The sequence below is a fragment of the Musca autumnalis genome, unplaced genomic scaffold (assembly GCF_047663935.1).
Source record: "Musca autumnalis isolate F117 unplaced genomic scaffold, ASM4766393v1 scaffold_1, whole genome shotgun sequence".
Classification (NCBI taxonomy): domain Eukaryota; kingdom Metazoa; phylum Arthropoda; class Insecta; order Diptera; family Muscidae; genus Musca; species Musca autumnalis.
This window is the reverse complement of record NW_027411644.1, coordinates 327,002,883-327,025,047: the sequence shown is the minus strand read 5'-3', so window position 1 is coordinate 327,025,047 and position 22,165 is coordinate 327,002,883. Positions and strand designations below refer to the sequence as shown.

The window sequence follows — 22,165 nt, the reverse complement described above, 5'->3', positions numbered from 1 at the left end:
ATCTCCGAAACTGTTTAAACTCTACCTCTCCTGCATTGAGATCGTGACGTATGCGGATGATTGTACGATCTTGGCGTCAAGTACCTTCGCTGATGCCATTTATGAAAGTCTGGACTCCCATTTGACTGAGGAACATGGAAATGAGGAATATGCAAATATCTACCACTAAATTTACGGCCACTCTGTTCACCACATGAACGGCAGAAGCAAGAACAGAGTTGAATGTAATGGTCGATGGTAGCAGAATTCCGACCACTATCCGACTATCCCAAGTTTCTAGGGGTCACATTCGAAAACATATTTATGTTGTCTGCGCATGACACAGCTATCTGCGACATGCTGAAATGTTGAAACAAGATCCTCAAGTCCCTAGCCGGCAGCACTTGGGGTGCAGATAAAGAAACCTTTTTGGTCATGTATAACGTGGTAAACTATGCGGCGTCAATATGGTCCACGAATATAAGTGCAACGCGATGGAAAAAATGTTCAAATCTGTCAGAATGCCGCCCCGAGAACTACAACTCCACTGAAAACATAAGGAGGTTCCCTGCCTTAAGTCTTCATAGTTTATTCCAATGTCATGTTTTCGTTGCAGTACTTGCTCGGGTGTTGCCGTGAGAGCCATTCTAATCATATGGCGGATGGGACACCACCCTCCCATGCATGTCAGGAGGGATCCTCATGTTCTAGAAAGAAATGTCCTACGTTGCAAAATAGAACCCCTAGACAAACAAGCCTATCAAGCAGATTTGAATAGCATTCATACCGATGCAGTTGCAAATGCCATAAGTAACTATTATTTGAATGCGGTCCTCGGAGTACATCCCAAATATATATTTCTATAGGGCAACGATCGATGATACCGTGCAAAACGTCTGCCCAGCATGCGGCACATGCGCGCACGACACACTTCACCTTTTCAATTGCCTTGCCAAACATACACAACTAACACCAGTAGATCTGTGGTAGCATCCCGTGGAAGCCGCTACATTCCTAGAACTGGAGATAGACCCAAACCCAGATTAGGTAGAAAAAACGAACATACAACATATTAAATACTGTTACAACAACTATGGAGTAGGGTCAACTTGCATTTACAATGCTCTTTAGACGAAATTTGTACGAACAAAAAACCTTACCTTAAATACATGTTTTAGCCTAGAAGCTTGGCTCGTGTGCATTTAGACCATCTCCTTGTAAATTATCGGATGTTTTTAATAGCTTTGGCTTGCAAAAACATGTCCCCAGGTTTACTATTGGTAGAATTGACTTTACGTCATTTTTCAATTACTTTGACACTCTGTGGTAGGTTCCCAAAACTACTTTCAGCCCAACTTTTCATTCGACCCTCGTAACATTTATAGTCTATTAGTTGAAAAGTAACATCGAATTGTAATGAAAAACTATTAGTTTTTTTTTTGTTCACAAGGAAAGAAATTAAAAGACATTTGCACACTTGCCAAATGTATGAATGAGGCTGCTGTCTGTCTGTATGTAGTACTCGTGTGTATGTTTGTAATCAAAAGCATGTCTGTTCATGCTCCTTTAAATGTTACGAGTACAATTTAGATAACATTATGGCACTTAAGGGCTTTTCACAAAACTGCGAACAAAGTGAACATCCTTCTATGAGCTGCAGCTGCTGTAACTCTTGTTGTTGTTGCGATTGCCAATGGCATTGTTCTTCTATGTGAGCGAGCAGTAAAGCGGCAATCCTTTTTGCTTTTTAAACAGGTGTCGTTTTTACGGAAATGGAATATAAAACGTTTTACTTATGAAACTATTTGTATTTTGCGTGGCAATGCCACCACCACCACTAACATCGTGGCGTACCACCAACAATTTATGTAACTGCAACTGCGTTTACACGAGCGCGTTCAGTGGGGTAGGAGGTGAGGTTGAAATTTTGTTTCAGGGTCGTTGCGATTTCATTTAGTGGCTTATTGGTGTGAGTTTGTGATGCTGCTTTCAAGTGCACGCTTTTCCCTTGTGGCTCTTCGGTTTTTCACATTTTCTGATCACTGTCTAATGAGTGAATTTGGTTCATTATAACTTTTGGTTATTTATGTCAGTTCTTTTAGCAGTGAGATCAAAAGTAAATCTAAAGGAAATTAAAATTTTATACGTACCAAATAACATAATTCATATTTTACAAAATAAAACCAACAAAGTGAAAGAGATTTTATGTCTTTATAAAAGTTAATTGGCAGTTTCCTTTGTTTGGAAAACGTATCGAATATGTTTCTAGGTTATAAATTTTAAGTTTTATTTCAATGCCGTAGCATCAAGTAGCCAATAATTAGAAACTATCGAAAAATGTCAGACACTTCATCCACTAAAAAAAAATCACGATACATCAAAGAACTTCATCTAGTGAGAACTCATATGATGATGCTTTTGAAATAAGAGTAACAATTCTATACACAATATATTTTATATGAACATACATAGATAATATGTATGTATAAAATCCACTTCAATCTGTTTATCCATCAAGCGATGCACTTTAAACAAACTTATGGTTTTTGTTGTTGTTAATTTTGTAAATGTTGTTATAAAATATAACAGCGACAACATTGATTACATAAAAAACACAACAAATTTTTATGAAATACTTGTGGCTTATAAACAATCATGTTTTTTTTGTTTAATTTTGGGCTTTTCAAACTTCAAACAACATACAAATTTTGTTGCTGTTGATTTCTTTTTTGGTTGTGTTGTTGAAAACATAAGTATGTATGTATGTATACATGTATATAAATAAAAAACAAAATTATAAAAAAGGATAAGTCTAAAAACAACCAACGGATGTGTTACACATTTTGTTAATCCTATTTTTGCCAACATCATTACCATCAAACACTGGCAACCGAAGTCAGCGTCAGAGTTATATTCACTTGTAAAATATATTGAAAGTTGTAAACATTAAAGTTATAAATTACATTTTAGGAAGCGAGTGTTTTGCAAGCATTACTATAATGGTGTGTAAATTGAAGAGGGTTTTTGGTGATTTTACAAGGTATAAAAAATACATGTTAGATAATTTTATATAAATTCAGTGTGATCAAAATTCTTATATTTTCTTCTATGTGAAAAGGCATGACTTAAAAAAATAGGTGTTTCGGGATAGACCAGTTATTACATACATTAAACGAACTTTTGCCAATTATTGATTAGGGTCCCGATAAAATAATTGTTCAACAAACATCCCAGAAGGGACAAGGGAGACTTCTCTCACATCAATGAGTGCACCCCGATTTATATTAGCTCAATGATATGGGACCTACTGTTTATCGCCGAGTCCGAACGGCATGTCTAAGACACCACTTTTGTAGAGAAGTTTTACATGGCTGAAGTACTCAGGAAATTTCTCCAACATTACTAAAGGGCATTTGCCGCCATTGAAAATTTGATGTTGCTTGTCCGGGGAATTGAACCGCAGACTTTTTGAGTGCAAGGCGGGTGTGCATACCATTGTACCACGGTGACACTCCTTCGAATCCCGATTACTTCCCAAAATATCCGGATCTAAAAGATCCGAAAAACAATAAAAAAGTATTGTTGTTGTAACAGCATTTATATGTTTATTTTTATATGTTTATTTTAAAGTGCAAAAAAAAACCCCTATGACACTGTATGTAATGGTTTGAGCGCAAATAACTCTCGAGCGGATCTGCCGATTCAGTCCAAAATTTGGTTTTCGTAATATTTTGTCCAAACATAGTTTATGTTCGAAGATAATCCAAATCGGTCCATTCCTTCAGGTACCTCGCCCGCAAAAGTTCAAAAATGTTCGGAAAAATTGTGCGCACGATAACTCTTGAAGGGATTGAACGATTTTGTCCATACTTTACACATCATCTTCTACCAGTTATAGACCAGGTTTAAATATGGACTATATTTGTCCACTCCCTCGGGTATCTCCCACACAAAATTTCGGATAGGTTCACTTTAAGACCTGCTCTCGAGACACTTTGATTTCTGTTGAAGCAACTTGCATTCGCTACCTCAATTACGACGATAAATGTTTTTTCAGGGGCAAGTCCGTACTTCTTGAGGATACAGCCCGAAAGGTGTAAAAACCCCTATATGATGTAGTGGCTGAAGAGCACAAAAACTTCTTCTTCCCCTTAGGGTACCTCCCCAAAAAAGTTCAACATTTGTGTAAGTGCAGTTTAGGGTCTATTCGAAAATCCTTTGGAAATGTATACCGATGCTGTTCGTTGCGGTCCTATTTACAGCCTTATTATGTTTTCCGTGGACAAGTCCATGCTTCCTGGCATACTAGTCCAAAAGTTATAAGATGACCCACTGAAATAACTAGTGTGACCAATATATATCAAAAAGATATGACTCTCAAAATCAGATCCACTTCCTATGTCATCTATTCATTTAAGTAGCCCCTCCGCAAAACTTTAATCCTAATCCATATTATCGTCGGCAAGTTCAAAGGTACAAAATGGCCACAAAATTCTAAAAAAGACCCGAAATATATTCAATCTTTCCGTAGATTAATATTTCAATTCACATAGGCTGAGGGTATATCTCTGTCGGCAAAGCCGACTGATTCTTTTTTACTTGTTCTGCTTAATCTAGCTCTGGGTCTATCTCCGGTTCTAGGGATGTGGTTGCTTCGATGGGTTGTAACCACAAAGCTGCTAGAGTAGGCATGACAGTGCGGTTGAAAATGTCCAGTGCGTCGTGTGGACCTGTGCCGCATGCCCGGTCTCATCATAGGAATGTAGACCGCTGCACCGGGACGAACGCAGTTGAGCCAAAACTACTCTGGCTTGTTGTTGTAACAGTGTTTATTATTGTGTGTTCGTTCTTCTCAATTTGGCTCTGGGTCTATCTCCAGTTCCAGGAATGTGGCTGCTTCGATGGGATGTAACCACAGATCCACTGGAGTAGATGAGTAGGGCAGTTGAAAACGTGCAGCATGTTGTGCGGGCCCATGCCGCATACTGGGCAGTTGTTTTGCACAGTGCGATCGATCTTTGCCCTATAAGAATTTAGTCGACTGCAATATCCCGAACCTAGTTAAGCCAAAACTACTCTGGTTCGTCGTGCCAGCTGACGCTCCTCATCTGCGATAGATATGGGATGTGACTCATATTAATCGCGTGGAAAAAGGTTGTTGTTGTTGTAGCAGCATAGAAACCTACGTAAAGCACAGGTTTCATGCAGGGTTGGCAGTCGCTGGTCGAAACACAATGGTTTCGGTCAATCCGGTACGAAAACCCGCTGCCGTGGGATTGCGTGGAAAAAGGTGGTCAGGTTAGACAAATTGGAGTTTAGCCTTTCACAAATAACAATAGGGAAGGTACCTGATGCCAATATCGTACAATCATCCGCACAAACAGTGCCGTGAAATACAGTGGAGATTCAAGCCATCTCATTGGAAACTGTCAATTTCTCTCAAGTGAGGCTTAGATTCCTTGTCCTTGTTCCGTGTCTACACATATAATTGAATATTCAAAGTTTTAAACTTGGCTGAAGGGCTGCTCAATGCCTTCAAACAGCTTGGAGTAATTTTGATAAGTCGAGCGCCACCAATACTGTCCTATCGCACGGCTTGCTCTGGTTGAGTTTTTGACTAATATGTGTGGAGATGGAGAGTTGTTGTTACGCTGTGTGGCTTACAGAACACATGTTGGGTAACTACACTGCACGCCTGTGAACTACCATTAATAAAATTCCAAAAAAATGAAGCAGTTATGCGGGAAAGGCAGTTGCAAAAATCTCATCTCAAAAAACATTGGGAATATAGATTGTGAGGGAATTAAACGGGTAAGGCAGTTAAGCAGAGAGGTAAATAGCCGAGGTGCAGTGTATTTCTGGGGAGGAGTACCGCCCCATGAGTCTTTGCAACGACGTACTACTCATATATCGTCACCTGAAATGCCCAAAGACGTAACCCTCAACGTAACCCTTTGAGGGTTACGTCTTTCGGCATTTCAGTAGGCCTATTCTGTAATTTTTTAACAAGTTTACTCATTGTTTATTTTACAAAAATTTCATTTGTTTGTTTTATTGTTGTTACAAAAACAAAAGAAATTTAAACAATATCGATAGTTGTGCTCGACAAACTCTCAAATAAAATAAGTTGTGCACCTCTTCTGCCCCCCTATTCTGAAACAAAAACAAAAGAAATTTTAACAACTTTTCAAAAGTTACAGAATAGGCCTGCAGGTCTGTCAGCATAAAGCAGCCGAAAGTGACTGAGGTCCTATCTTCCTTCTTTCCAAGCTTCGAGAGTAATTTAGCCTATTGCGGCTCCAATGATGCATCTCTTCTGATGATTTAGTCACCGACCAACCTGCTATCTTCCAGTGTCAGCTCATTGACTCTGGGGCCACTGGGGTTGGGTCAACACGCTCATTTGGTAATCAGGTCGCCTCAGCTGGGAAATTTAGTTTCACTTCGAGTATTTAGAACGTCCTTTCTGATACCCGAACATCTGAAGCGGTGATTATTGAACTCATTGGAAACTAGGCCAATTATCTTTCCCATAATTGATGAAAGTGTAGCGTTCGGAGGTGATGATTTCGGGTGATCCACTGATGGAGACAATGTATGTCAGACTAGGTGACACGATGCTTATATCTGGCGAACTATGATATCAGTAGACATCGGATTTTGCATATTTGCATATTTTTTATTAATAAAGATACGAAAATTCTGATTGGACCAAAATTCGTTTTGAAGAAAACTGAATGCAATGACAGGCTCATATTTTTTATTTTTTTGCATATTTGCATATTTTGCATATGCACAAAATATGCAAAAATATGCAAAATATGCAAAAAATATGCAAAATATGCAACTAATTTTTTTGACGATAATCGTCAAATTAAATTTGGAAAGTCATCAAAAAGTGTTCTCAGTTAAGTTTATTGCCGTTAAACGTCGATTTCTTAGCAGATTATTATGTTATTAATTATTATTCCACCACAGCAATAAATCTGGACTAAAAGACTAAGAAAATTTCCTATAACCCAGCCTTCTTATTACAACATATGTTGCTTTCTAATACAAATTTGTTCAAAAACTCAATCAGAAATGTCAAAATGAACGTATCCAAATATGTTGATAGTTTCTGCTCGGCCAAAATTGTCTGACAGAATAACAAATGACTAAAAACATACGACATATAAAAACATATACAGGGCAATCATGAATATTTCCCTCTGAATTTTCCGCACGGAAAATAATTTTAGAAAGTGAAATTCTTTTAAAATTAATATTTATTAAAAGTTGAAAACTACTAGATTCGCTTTATTATGGCATATTCTAGACGAATCGACAAAAATATTCCCTTTTTGGACATAAATATGGAAATAAAAAATTTTGAAATTGGGGAAAGGAAACAAATTCCGCACGGAATTTTTATTCCTGATTGCACTGATAACTATATTTTAATACCCTAAGGATATTATGTCTTAGTGAATGAGTTTGCAACATGCAAAAGGAAACGAAATAGACCCACAGTTCCTTTTGATGATCCGCATAGATTCGCACTTATCCATCTGGCCATGTCTTTTTGAAAACAAAGTACAGGTCACATTTATAGACCAATTCGCATAAAAATTGGAGATTTTTTGGCCCCTATGTTTATTTTGGTAAGAATCGATTCAGATTTGATATTGCCCACATATATACAGTATAATCTCGATAATCCCTACACCACAGGTTTCGGGGGTGTCCGAATTATCAAATTGTTCGGATTAACGAATAGTAAAGAATATAAATTATTTTATATGATTAAATCACTCGTGGTAGTTATATAATAATACTTTTTTTAAATTCTTTTTGCTAATACCGAACTTTTAAATGAAATAAAGAAGTAAAAGTGCTCTACGTGTAAAAAATAGTGAAATTTTTCTATACAACAATCCGGACATTTTTATTGGCATTGCCTGTATTTGTTCCTTTCCTTACTTTTTACCAATTTGCCATGCAACAAGACTAAATTTTCCCAAATTGCAGAAAAAGCCAATCAGATTGTGAAAGTAGAGCTAGAAATAAGACGATTTTAAAGTTTACATCAGGATGTAAGCAAAACACGGGACAGATGTGAAATTTCATTTTTTTGGAAATTAAGATTCCTTGAAATCTTTGCCTTTTAGGTGTATAGTGCCTTTGGCAACTTTAATGACAATATTGCGGCGAATATTTTTCTTAATATATTTATTTATATCCTAATATATTTATATCCTGGACAACAAGACTAAACAACTTTCAAAATTCGAAGCATTTGTATTAATTAGTACAAATTATCGAGTACACGGTCAGGTATAAGATAATTAATTGTATATACAAAAGGGTTATGATTTTTCCTGTAGCAGGAATGAATGAACTATATTTTAAGCATTCCAAATGCTTTTCTAGCAGAAATATGTGAGTGGTTTTGCCATGTAAAAGATAATTCCAAGGTTTTTGACTTATTTTACCACTACCACGCTATTGTGTGGTTTTTCTGAGTGATGTAATTTTGCAATAATCATTGGGTGTTCTTCATTTTGCTTATTATTCTTTGTGGAAGGGTATAACAATAATGCATTACTTTTCGCCGAGGAGTAAACATTTCCTAATTCTGCATTAAGCGGTTGTACGCGTACAATATACATATAAAAGTATGTATTTTTAATTCATTAAACTAAAACCATGTTATTAATATTAAAGCGGCAGTTAGAACATTTTTCCAAAGAAGCTTTTTGACAACAAAGAACAAAAATTGCCAATTTAGGTCTGCATATACTGAATAAAGGACTTAACACTATAAAATATATTCAAATCTAATATGTGGATATTCAAAACGCATACTTCTAATATATACTTCTAATTATAGTTATATTCCAGAACCTGGAATCGTAAATGCTACTCTAGTACTTTTTCCCATTTTGTGCTAAAAAACGAACCCTTTTTCCAAAAACTAGAAAAAATTCTGCTTTTATCTAAACAAAAATTGCGATGACTAATTCTAGATCCTTTTCTGCTAGACAATTTTGGCCGAGTAAAAACTATGACCATATTTGTTTACGTTGATTTTGACATTTCTGATTGAGTTTTTGAAAATTTTGTAATAGGAATGCTGGATTATTTCACATTTTCTCACCTTGTGAAAACTGATTTAAGTCTTATTAGTCCAGATTTACTGCTGCGGTTTAATATCTGGAGAGTCTCAATAACATAGTAATCAGACTGGTGCAATAAGAAAGCTAATCCTCCACCCCCACATCTGGTCCGATCCTTCATCAGTACGTTCTAACTATGACAACGCTGTAAGCTGCAGTTGTTGTTGAGCTTGGTTTCCTGCACCGCAGAGACCATGATATCCCACTCATAAATGCCACTATTTTCTAGATCTTACCTCGGAGTCCATTGCAAAAAGGATGAATTTTCAGGGATTGGGACAGAAGCGGCTGGTGTTAAGGACTGCGTGTGTGGCAGCTGCTAGGAGGCCGCGGGGGAGTCTCGCATTATGATGACGACGTCGTCGTCTCACTTTGGGATGCATTCACGTAGCATAAGAAATTATTTGCCGGCAGAGGTGTACCCTGTTTATAGATGTCGTCCGTGAACGTTGAATGAGGCACACCATCGGTCAGAACGGCTCAACGATATATGACTTGTGCTGACACTAACGCTTGTCGTCGGTACTTAGGCCATATATTTATTTATTTTAGAGGAACTATCCCGATCAATTGTTGGTCCACAGGAGATTCACAGTATTTAGGGGAAATTATTGCTCTCTGACAGATCCTGCTTTCCTAGATCTAGCATACCGAAGGAGAGGACCCCAGGGTAAAGATTTCTGATGAATCAGCTCGCCAATAGCTTTTTCAACTGCAAACATCATGCTTGGACCTATTCTGTTTCGTCATCTGTCAGCATATTCTTTTATAAGTCCTAATTATTTAACACTATGTCTCTCATAAACATTGATACGGTGTCTTTTAGAATGTTATTTTAGTTTTACAAAAATTGATATTATCCTTAATACCAGAAATTGTGTTCTTATGAAGATTTAACTTTAGGTTTTCGCTCTTATAAAAGGACAATTATTAAACCCAATTTATTACCTCCCACACAGACAGACATTGTTCGTGCAAACAATAAACACTAAACGTTATCAACCACTCCCACCGCCCTTCATAATTTACTATTGTACACATTTATGTTCCTGTGTATGTGGCTACTCATATGTGTAAGTACTGTACATAAACCTTGACGATTTTGGTATGAGAAGATGTGGGGGCACGAAATGTAATGAGTGGCACGAAACTTCTGTTAAACTATAATTTCTATTCATTTTACAAACAATTTACCGAAAATTGTTCATTTTGTTTTAAAATACACAGTTACTTTTTCGTCATCAACATTATCCCCACCATCACTTCTCTTCATCTCGTTTTACAACATGGGCAGTTTTGGATAACACGACTCATTCATTTCTCTGTTTGTCGAGTTTGTGCTGTAGAACAGTTTTGTTACATTTCCTAGAACAAAACAATAACCCCACTAAAAAAGTGCTGAAAAAAGGGAAAAAGTTTTTAGCCATTAAAGTTGTTTTTTAATAAAATTTTATGAAAAGCTTTTTAATTACACTTTAATGTATTCATCGTCAACAGCAACAACAGTTATAAATTAATATTAAAGCAAACAACATTTTCCTAGGAAAAAATTAATTAAAACGTTTTCGTTTGTCTGTTTTCTTTTTACAGCCTGAAGAAACTTCATGAAATCCAATTGATTATATGCCCCCAGAATGTTTTCTATCACAGCAATTTGGAGCGTAATCTAAAAACGGATACTGTAATCGGTACTCAATATTTTGGAGCGAATCAATTTGATTTGAATTTCATATGGCAGCAAATGGAGATGAGCTCCGCATCACGTCAATCATCGCTGGATGACAGCGAGAGTGTCTCAGAGGAAATGATGGGCTCGCCAACTTCACCCGAAGTAGTAGCCAAACATTTGAGTGGTGTTGCTGCCAATACCGCATATCGGAATTATCAATATTTTACCCGCCAGTCGGGAGTGGATTATAAGAGTAGTTCACAGCTTATTTTTGATGTTCTAATGCAAATGATTGAGGTAAGTGGATTATGAATATTGGAAATTTAAAATTTTATACAATTTTGCATAATTATAAACGTGTCCAATTAGAAAATTGTTGGTAGGAAAATAAAAAAATTTATCAAGTTTCTCACTAGCCAAACTCAAAAAGTTCATGCTCTCCAGAGGAGTAAGGAAAATAATGGATTAGGCCATCTGAATAGGCGAGAAAAGAACACAACCTTATGGTTTGGTTGAATATTCAGTTCTAAATTTATTTAAAAATATTTTCCTTAAGAACTATTTAAACTAATCTAGCTTAATCTATTCGCTGACTTACAATGCTTCTTATCCATCAATGTACATCGAGAGCTGAAAAGAGTTTTGCTTGCCGCATGCTGGGCAGATGTTTTGCACTGCAATATCCCGAGCGTAGCCAAAACTACTTTGGTTTGTCGTGGGAGCTGACGCTCCTCAGCTGTGATAGATGGGTGATGTACTCCAAGGACTTTATTCGCACTATAGTTGCTTACGGCCTTAGCATTTGTGTCCGTGTGAATGCTATTCAAGCCTGCTTGATATGCTTGTTTGCTCTAGGGGTTTTCTCCTGTATCGTTGGACCTCCCTCTCTAGATCGTGAAGATCCTTCTTGATGTGCCTGCATTTGTCGGATATACCCACCAGATGATGATTGGCATAGCTCTCACGGTAACACCCAAGCAAGTTCTGCAACGAAAGCATCTCATTGTGTTTCTGTACTGGAAGAATCTTTGCCTCCTCATGTAGATGGTCCACTGAAGACATGAGGAAGCACCATGTTGCTTTTCTCAGGGCGACAGACTAAAAAGTTTTTTTTTACATTGCGTATCACATAAACTCGAGGACCATACTGACGCTGCATAACTCACCACAGACCGACCTATCACTTTATATGTGGTCAACAAGGTTTCTTTATCTGAACTCCAAGTGCTGTCGGCTAGGGACTTGAGCACGTTGTTCCTACTTTTCAGTTTGTCGCAGATAGCTGTGGCATGCGAGTACGACGTGGAGATGCTGGCGAATATAACCCCTAGAATTTTAAAGCAGTTTGCGGTCAGAATTCTGCTACCGTCGACCACGATATTCAACTCTCTTCCCACCTGCGTCGTCCATGTGGTGAACAGAGTTGCCGTAGATTTAGTGGCGGATATTTTCATATTCCTCGCGTGAAAAAAGGTGGTAAGATCGGTTAAATAGGAGTTCAGTCTTTCACAGGTTTCGTCAGGGAAGGTACCTGACGCCAGGATCGTGCAATCATCCGCATACGTTACGATCTCAATGCCGTCTGGACGGGGCGGAATACCGGAAAGGTAGAGGTTAAACAGTTCCGGAAATATCACCCCGCCTTGGTTAACTCCACGTTTCCCTCTACAGGGTTTGGACTTCTTGTTCCTGAATTCCACGTACGACTGGCGTCCACACATATAATTGACTATCCAACGTTTCAAGCTTGGCCGGAGGGTTGTCTGCTCAATGTCCTCAAACAGCGTGGAGTGCCTGACTGTATCAAAAGCTTTTGATAAGTCAAGCGCCACAATCACTGTTCTATCGCACGGCGGTCTCTGGTAGAGTCCTTGACAAATATATGTGGTAATGGCGTGCAGCGCTGTTGTCGTGCTGTGCTGCTTACGGGATCCATTCTGATGATCGGCAACTTGATAGCTATCTCTGATACTGGGGAGGACTAAGCCCTCAAGGATCTTTGCTACGGGCGACAAAAGCGAAATCGGCCTGTACGATTCACTTTTGCTGGCATCCTTGCCGGGCTTCCCTAGTGGGACCACCCTGCCCATTTTCCAGACTTCGGGAAGAATGAGGGTGGCTAGCGACAAATTGAGAACATTAGTGAGATACTCCACTCCCGGCTCATCCAGCTGCTTCAGCATTACCATGGGAATTCCATCAGGTCCCAACGCTTTGGATGATTTAGCGTTTCTGATGGCATTGGCAACATCATCCATTGTAAACTGTGGTGGTTCATCCTTGGCAGGAAGAGATCTAATGTGACGTAATACTCTTCTCTTCGCCCTGTCACTCTCGGGGTGCTCGACAAAGTGTCAACGTAACGTCGCCAAACTTGAGTGAGGTCCTATCCTCCCTTCTTCCAGGATTCGAGAGTGACTTAACCGTTGCCCACAATTCACCTATACCGGCTCCAATGTTGCAATTCTGCAGATGATTTAACCACTTGTTCTGCTTATGCTCGCCTACCAGCCTGTTAACTTCCAGTGTCAGCTCCCTGACTCTGGGGTCATTAGGGTTGGTTCGACGAAGCTCACCAAGCTCATCCCGTCGCCTCTGCTGGGAAGTTTGATCTAACTTCGGGTATTCGACCAGCAGGAATGATGTCTCGGAACGTCCTTTCCGCTACCCGAACATCTGAAGGATTGGGTAGTTCTCTGAAACGGTGATTGGTGAACTCTCTGAAACTCGGTCAATCAGCCTTCTTATGATTGACGAATGTGCGGCGTTCAGAGGTGATGGAATCGGGTGGTCTGCTGATGGAGACAATTATGGGGAGATGGTCTGATCGAATGGAATTGACGGGTTGCCAGGTAACGTCATTTGTCAGACCGGGTAACACGATGGTTATGTCTGGCGAACTGTGACACTCTCCTCTCATTCTGGTAGGGGTGTCCTCATTGACCGTGCCAGCGCTGTACCCGTCTGGTCATTTCAGATGGCCGAATGCCACATCTCATGATGCGCATTAAAGTCCCCCAGGACCAGACGATTATGACCTTCCAAAAGCGGGCTAATGACGGGCTCGTAATTCGAGATACATCTTTTTTTGTGGCAACTCTATCTCCGTAGTTCCACACCTGACTGCTACCCCCATACATTCCATGTACGGGTCATTAGAGACAGGCTCAAGTGAGATAGGGCAGACTGGTGCAACAGGAATGCTATTCCTCACCTCCACTTCTGGTGCGACCCTTCCTTTGCACGTTGTAACCATCACAACGTTGTAAGCTACAGTTGGTGTTGAGCTTGGTTCCTTGCACCGCAGCGACCTTGATATCCTCCCACTCATGAAATCTACTATTTCCTCGATCTTACCTTGGAGTCCATTGCAATTAAATTGCAAAAAGGTTGCATTTTCCGGAATTGGGACAACAACGGCTGGTGTTAAAGGCTGCATGTGCGGTTATTGTCGAGGGGACTGCGGGGGAGTATCATAATCAGACGACGAGGGTGTTTCGTAATCCGATGACGACTCACTGGGGACTGTATTCACACAGCATGCAGCAACATAGTCCGTGTCGTAGTGCCTCACGTAGACCAGTCCAGAGCAACCCCTTAGACATCTATTGCATCTCACTGAAGGTTGGATGTGGGTGAAGATGCGGATGTGGCAAACCGAGCACAAATATATTGGTCCTGGGTTGTCCACCGTCCCGGCACGGACCAAAAGGATTCGGAGCAGGCATTCCGGGAAATGCTGCTCCCACCACGGAAAGCGAAACAAATACAAACATATTTACACTGAGGTGGCAGCCGCTGGCCGGAACGATGGTGTTGTGTGGTTCCGGGTCAATCCTGTACGAAAGAACCCGCTGCCGTGGGACAGACCCTTACAGTCGACGGGGGTGGTGTACCAAATAGCGGATAAATTACTTCGAACGGATGCATAGTTCGCACATTAACCCTATTAGCGCCGAGATTTTTTTTGTGAGAAAACTTAAAATTGGGACTTTTTAAGCATTTTTTAAAAAATAAATTTTGCGTGGAAATGCATAGGTCAAATAAAGCTTTATAAGTGTGAAATTACAGATAACAGACAACACTATAACAAAATACAAAAAAAAACCCACAAAAATATTCGAAAAAAAACAGAGTTTTACGTCAATTTTTGCAACCATTTTTTTGTGGCGTTTAAAAGACCAGTGGCTTTATCTGGGTTAATGTGAAATTCACTTTGAGTTGTATGCAAATTTGACATCCACGCGCATTTACATAATTGCATGCATACATATGAGTATAAATTGTTTTTAGGAAAATACAGAAATATTATTAAATTTAAAATAACTTTTCATTGTTACTCCTCCGCCCCATAAAATTCCTCCGCAGTGCACATAAAATTCGACTTTGCATTATTTTTCCTTCTTAAATGGCATATTCTATTTATTTTCTTTTCCCCTCTTACAGCAAAACCACATTTTAATTTTACCAAATTTAGTAAAATTCACCGAAATCTGTGAGAATCGCGAACAAATCAAACAAATTTGGGAGAAGGCTGACTATCTAAAGTCACACATACCCATGGACGATACCATTTCACATCAGTATTTGATTTATTTGCTGTGCAAGACCAAGGGCATGCTGATACCCTCACATTTGGAAATGTTAAGTCTCGAAAGTCTAATCAAGAACTACTTAAAGTCATCGCACTTGTTTGTCCGTTGTGCCGCCCTAAACGGTCTGTTAAGCCTATTGGAAAGTTATAGCAAAACGAACACGACCATTGGCAAGTTGAGTGATGAATTGGTGCGTCTAAAGGATATTATTTTATCATACATCGATAAGCATGGTCTAATTGAGGAGAGGTAAGTGGGGGGGAGAATGAATGGTAGCAGTGGGAATGTGTTTTTTTTTTTTTTTTGTTTAACTTGAAATGTTTTCAGTTGGCTATTTGTATTTCTTTCATTTCATGTCAATTTGTTTTTGTTTCTTTCCATTTAGCCCTTTGCAATGCAGTGACTTGCATACGAAATTAATTTGGACTTTAAATTTCTGTTTGATGGAATGGACTTCGAAATTGGATCCCCACTGCAATGTGGCCTATCATACGAAAATGACTGTTAGCAAATTGTTGAAGAAGACGAGCAATGAGGGAATCTATTTGTGTATTTTACATGTAAGTAATAGTAAATTAATTTTAAATGTCTTATAAGGTAAACAGTTACATATTCTAATACAAAAGTATTTCGATTTACGGTTATTTTATTTGCGCCGTCAGAAAATAATAAGTGTGGGTTTCAAATTAAGCTGTTTAAATTAGCAGGTATGAATTGTTGAAGCTATCGAAGATTGGTCCAACAATTTGAAAAGAAAACAATCTGGGTTAGGATGTATTCTATGCACTATCAGGGGCCTAATTCTCGCATCCGTTATCGATCGAGTTTTTATTTAATTATTAAGAAACAGGTCCTTTTTGTCCAGTTTTTTTACTCGTTTTATTGGAAAAAGTCTTTAGTATGTGATTTTGATTAGTTTTACTGCAAAATGTTGCATTAAAGTTCGTTTTGTGCCACAAAAAGAATCATTTCGACAGCAGATGTGTGGCGGGCAAAAACTCGCAAGATTCCACTCGAAAGTGTATTCGACAACGGATGCCGTAATCCAAATACTGAAAATATCAATCGAAATAACTCGATTACGTATGCGGGAATTAGGCCCCAGGACATCGTTTTCAATTGTTGATGTCCCTGGTGAAATTTCGAATTCCTAGTTAATCGTAATGACGCATTTATAATGCCAAAGCTAGGGGTTCTTCGACACCGGATTGATCCCAAACCACTCTGCATCAGCGTTCCGGCCAACGGCTGCCACCTCAGTGTACATATGTTTGTATTTGTATAGTTTTACTGTGTTGGAGCTGCATATGCCGGACTGCCTGCCACGTTTTCTTTCATTCCCTGACGGGAAAACCCTGAACCAAATTGGATGTACTAGGTTTGTCACCGCATCCACCACATTCAAACATCGGTGGGATGTAATAGATATCAGGAGAGGGTGCATATCAGGTTTGCTCTGGACTCGTCCATGTGAGAGACTACCAAATGGATTATGTTGCTGTATGCTAAGAGAACGCAAGCCCAGAAACCGCATTTCCAGTACTTAACATCACCAGTTGCTGTTCCAATACCTGAAAATGCATCCTTTTTCCAATTTAATTGCATTGGACTCTTAGGTAAGAGGAACCACTGTATTTTATGAGTCGGAGGAATATATGGTGGCGGCGGTGCGGGAAACCAAGCCCGACTACAACTACAGCGTTTGATGGGGGATTAGCTTTTCTATTGCACCATTATGTTCAATACAGACCTATCTCGCTAGAGGTAGAGTTGCTGAAAGCATACATCCCTCCGATAAATAGCTGTACTCCAGGTTATTAGCCCACTTTTGGAAGGTCATAACTGACTGGTCTTCGGGGATTTTAATGCTCATCTTGAGTAGTGGCAATTGGTACTTGGAAATCTTTAGAGGGTTATAGAGATGGTTAAGCAGATTGATAGCTCTACGTTTTGTACGGTTAATGAGGACGCCCCTACTACAATTAGTGGAGAAACAGTTCACAGTTGCCAGATATAACCTGAATGTTACTTGGTCTGACATATGACGTCACCTGGCAACACGTCATCTCCCTTGGGTCAAATCATCTCTCAATAATTGTCTCCATCAACAGACCGTCCGAAGTCTTCACCTTTGAACGCCGCACTTTCATCAAGCATAGGAGAGCGAATTGGCCTAGTTTCAGCGAGTTAACTAATCACCGCTTAGGAGATCTGTCCAACTCTTCTGACCATGGCTCCATAATTGCTCCATCACAAATCTCCCGAATTCATCACCTCTGAACACCGCACTTTCTTCTATCATAAAAATGCTAATTAGCCTAGTTTCAGAGAGTTCGCCAATCACCACTTGAGAGATCTGCCCAATCCTTCGAGACATCATCACTGCTGCAGCCGCTCGCTATACACCTGCTGGTCGAATACCCGAAGTGAGACCAAACAACAACATAGGCGACGGGATTAGCAAATGAGCGGGATATGACGCTTGAAGTTAATAGGTCAGTCGGTGAGCACATGCGGAACCAGTGGCTAGATCATCTGAAGAGTTGCAAAATTGAAGCCGGACTAAGTGAATTGTAGGCAACGGTTAATTTACTCTCGAAACTCTGAAAGAAGGAAAATTGGATCCCAACCACATTTGACGACGTTAGGCTGACTGATTCGAAGAGTTGTTATTTTAAGCGACAATTTGTTGATCACTCCGGGAGTGACAAGGCGAGGAGTAGAGTACTACGTCGCATTAGATCTCTTCCTGGAGAGGACGAACCACCAAAATTTACAATTTACAATGTTGCGAATGTCATCCAAGGCGTTCGGCCCTTATGGAATCTCCATAGTAATGCTGAAACAACTGGGCAGGGTGGTCCCGCTACTGAAGCCTGTCAAGGATGCCAGCAAAGGTGAATTATACAGGCCGATTTCGCTTTTGTAGCCCGTAGCAGAGACCCTTAAGGCCTTAGTCCTCCACAGCGTCCGCAGAAATAGCTAGCCAGTTGCCGATCAACAGCATGAGTTCCGCAGCACAGCATCACAACAGCTCTGCACGCCATCTCCACACTTATTAGACGATGACTCAACCAGAGCAAGCCATGTGATAGAACAGTGATGACGGTGCTTGACTTATAAAAAGGTTTTAATACTGTCAAGTTCTTAACGTTGTTTGACAGCGAGCAAGTTTGAAACGTTGGATAATTAATTTTATGTATGTGTGGACGCCAGTCTTACGTAGAATTCAGGAATAAGTAGTCCAAGTCCCGTAGAGTGAGGTGGGGTGATATCTCCGGAACTGTTTAACCCCTGGCTCTCTTGTAATACGCCCCCTCCAGGCGACATTGAGATCGTATCGGACGATTGTACGATCATGGCGTCGAGTACCTTCGCTGATATTATTTGTGAAAGGTGAACTCGTAGTGGATTGATGTTACCACCTTTTTCCAAGCGAGAAATATGCAAATATCCGTCACTAAATCTACGGCGCAGGTGAGAAGAGAGTTGAATATCGTGGTCGATGGTAGCAGAATTCCGACCACAAATTGTCCCACAATTCTAGGGGTCACATTCTACCGTATGTTAATTTCGTCCGCGCATATCACAGCTATCTGCGGCAAGCTTAGATGTAGGAACAAGATTCTCAAGTCCCTAGCCGGCACCACTTGGGTGAGAGACAAAAGAAACCTTTTTAACCACATATAAACCGATAGGGGGATTTGTGGGGAATTATGTATCGCCAGAGAGAGAAGTCTCCCTTGTCCCATCTGGGATGTTTGTGGAACAATTATATATATGCATCGCCAGTGTGGTCCGCCAATAAAAGTACAACACGATGAAATAATAATCGAACCTGTCAGAACGTTTCCATGAGAACTGCAACAGGGTGCCTCCTCATGTCATCAGTGGTCCATCTACATGAGAAGTCGAAGCTTTTTCCAGTGCGGTAGTACAATGGCATGCTCTCATGCCAGTACTTGTTCGGGTGTGATCGAGAGAGTCATTCCAATCATTGTATTGTGAATACGATAAGCATGTCTGGGGGGATCTTCATTATCCAGGGAGGTATAAGAGAGATACCCTCAATCAGCAAGCCTATCAAGCAAGTCGCAGATGCCATACACAACCATCGTGTGAATGCGGTTCTCTGAGTACATCTCCCGTCTATCGCAGCTGAAGAACGTTAAGCGCCACAACAAACCAGAGTGGTTTTGGCTCAACTACGCGATGGTTCAGCCGTCTAATTTCTTATAGGACAAGGATTGATGACACCGTGCAAAACATCTGCCCAGCATGCAGTACAAGCCCGCACAACACACTGCACCTATTCAACTTTATGAGTACAATCAATCGAAGTAGCCGTAGCCTAAACCTGAAAATATAGCCAGAGCCGGATTAAGCAGGAAAACGAACATACAATCATGTTATATGTTGTTACAATAACAACAAACATATGGTGGAACATAAAAGGCGAACTTATCATAACAAAATTTTACTATGGATTAGGACAATTGTTGTTGTTGAACGCTGTTCTATATTTTTTGTGTGAGCTTATATTTTGAAATAAATATCAATCGCTCAAAATACAATTCATGATTAAAAATGTAACCATATTACTTTAGTATTCCTATATTTGATGATATGGTCACATTTGCCAACAATACATGTGTATATTTCCATCCTATTAAATGTATATAACCAAAGCATATAATATATGTACATATATTGACCCATTATGTTCCTCTACAAACATTATTTGTATAAAATTGGATTTTCAGTCAATTATCTTCATGTTAATTTCATTAAGTCTGTACAATGAACCACACATCCACCCACTGCGTCCCATTCAATTATTTTTAAATTAGCGGCATAGCAAACCACCATTGTTGTAGTAAAAAAATAAAAACAAATTTTCATATCCTTTTTATTATTCAACATTGATTTCATTTTTGGATACAAATTTCAATGTGTTGCTATTACAACGTGGAGAACAAAATAAACCCCAGTGCATAGCAAAACTGCAGCCACTCACTGAGTGACAGAGTGGCTTTGAATTGCCACTTGGCCAGCGATGATTTTAGCTTTGTTGCAAATGTTGCAATAGTGTTGTCGTTTATGTAAATTATATTTTTAATACCAAAATTATCCTTGGAAATGGGAAAAATGCCCAAAATATTGTAAATATACAAATGTATACTTTGTTATTAAAATTTCTGGTCTGAAATAGTTTTTTTTTTTTAATTTTTCTTAAATGTATACGTTTTTAAGTATACATTTTATGTTATGGTGTATTTTCTGTCAATAAATCTTGTGAATATTCTGCAGAACAATATCATTCTTGAGGGGTATGAAATCCATAACATATTATTATACTGAACGATGATTTCGATGTTCTAAATGAGTTGTGCCAATTCGTTTGATTTAACTTTTTATTAAAAAAACCCTTTCAATTCTCTTTAGCTGGGAATTTATATATGAAAGAAACTGGTCTTGAAAATGTCCAAAAACGAACACTGCACTGGCAACCAATTTCATCTCCGTGTGTGTTTTGTGTCCCCCTCCCCCATTCCACTGTTTTCCGATTGCAATTGTTATTTTTATTTTTATTGTTATTATCTTAATTTGTTTTAGTTTTATTTCATTCGCTTGGTTGGTTCTTCTACCAACTTTTGCCAAATGGTTTCGGCTGTTTCTTATTGTTGTGGTTGTTGCAATTGTTGAGTATTGCTGCTGTTTACATGTGGCTTTTTAAAAAGCCCAAGTGATGACAAACAAAAAAATTGTACACCGAAAAAAACTGAACCTCAAAACATCTAAAATCCATCCATTCCGTATTTTCTATAAAAACAATAAAAAACGAGAAGGACATGGACCACAACAATGGCAGCAACGACAACAATGCCAAAATAAGCAACAAATCGAATTGGAAACAACAGCCAAAAATCGTTTACATAGGAAATTTCCCATACACATTTATATGTATGTACTAATGCATGTGAGTGTGTGTAATTTTATTTTTATTTTCTTGTAACCAATTTCGACAGTTATACGATATGTTAATATATGTAGGATAGTATGGTAATTAATAAGCAGGTTTTGTATATACACGGTCATGGGATGTACTTCGGTATATGGTTATGAGAAAACAATTGTTAGTTAGGTCCACTTGTGAAAAACATTTAAGTGGCTTAAAACTGGTCTAGCCTGGAACTTGAATTTTTATACGTTGTATGTTGTTATATGTAATTTTTTGCAGAAGAGAAATTCCAATGACCAGAGACGATTTTTAAAATGAGCATATCGACGCCTCCAAACAATAGTATGCTAAGTCGACTTAGCATGTTTTCAAGTTCTTTACATTTTTATATTTAACGTCCTTTAACTTAAATTCTGTCAAATTTTGGTAATGATCGCACAATCCGAACAGAAGTTATAAACAAATATTTACTTAGCATAGTACTGAAGGTCAAAGAAATTTCCAAACTTTTAGAGCTTGTCCTGCAAAACTCGCTTTTCAGAATTAGCAAACTATTATTTGGAGGTGTCGAACGTCCTTTAACTTAAATTCTGTCTAATTTTGGTAATGATCAGTCAATCCGAACAGAAGTTATAAACAAATATTGACTTAGCATAGTACTGAAGTTCAAAAAAATTTCCAAACTTTGAGAGCTTCTCCTGTAAAACACACTTTTTAGACTTAGCATACTATTATTTGGAGGTGTCGATATTATATCAGTTTTACACTTATGCTGACCTATAGATCCAACAATGTTTTGATT

General features: G+C 38.9%; 1 protein-coding gene across 2 annotated transcripts in view; it reads left to right on the top strand.

Annotated features, from left to right (window-relative positions):
- Positions 1-22,165, top strand: part of htt (huntingtin) — a 135,934-nt gene that overhangs the window by 96,965 nt on the left and 16,804 nt on the right. For both annotated transcript variants that reach the window (XM_073962764.1, XM_073962763.1), the window contains 3 exons: positions 10,728-11,103; positions 15,253-15,650; positions 15,787-15,961. In XM_073962764.1, coding sequence (XP_073818865.1) covers positions 10,728-11,103; positions 15,253-15,650; positions 15,787-15,961 — 949 coding nt within the window. The remainder of the gene's footprint in view (positions 1-10,727; positions 11,104-15,252; positions 15,651-15,786; positions 15,962-22,165) is intronic.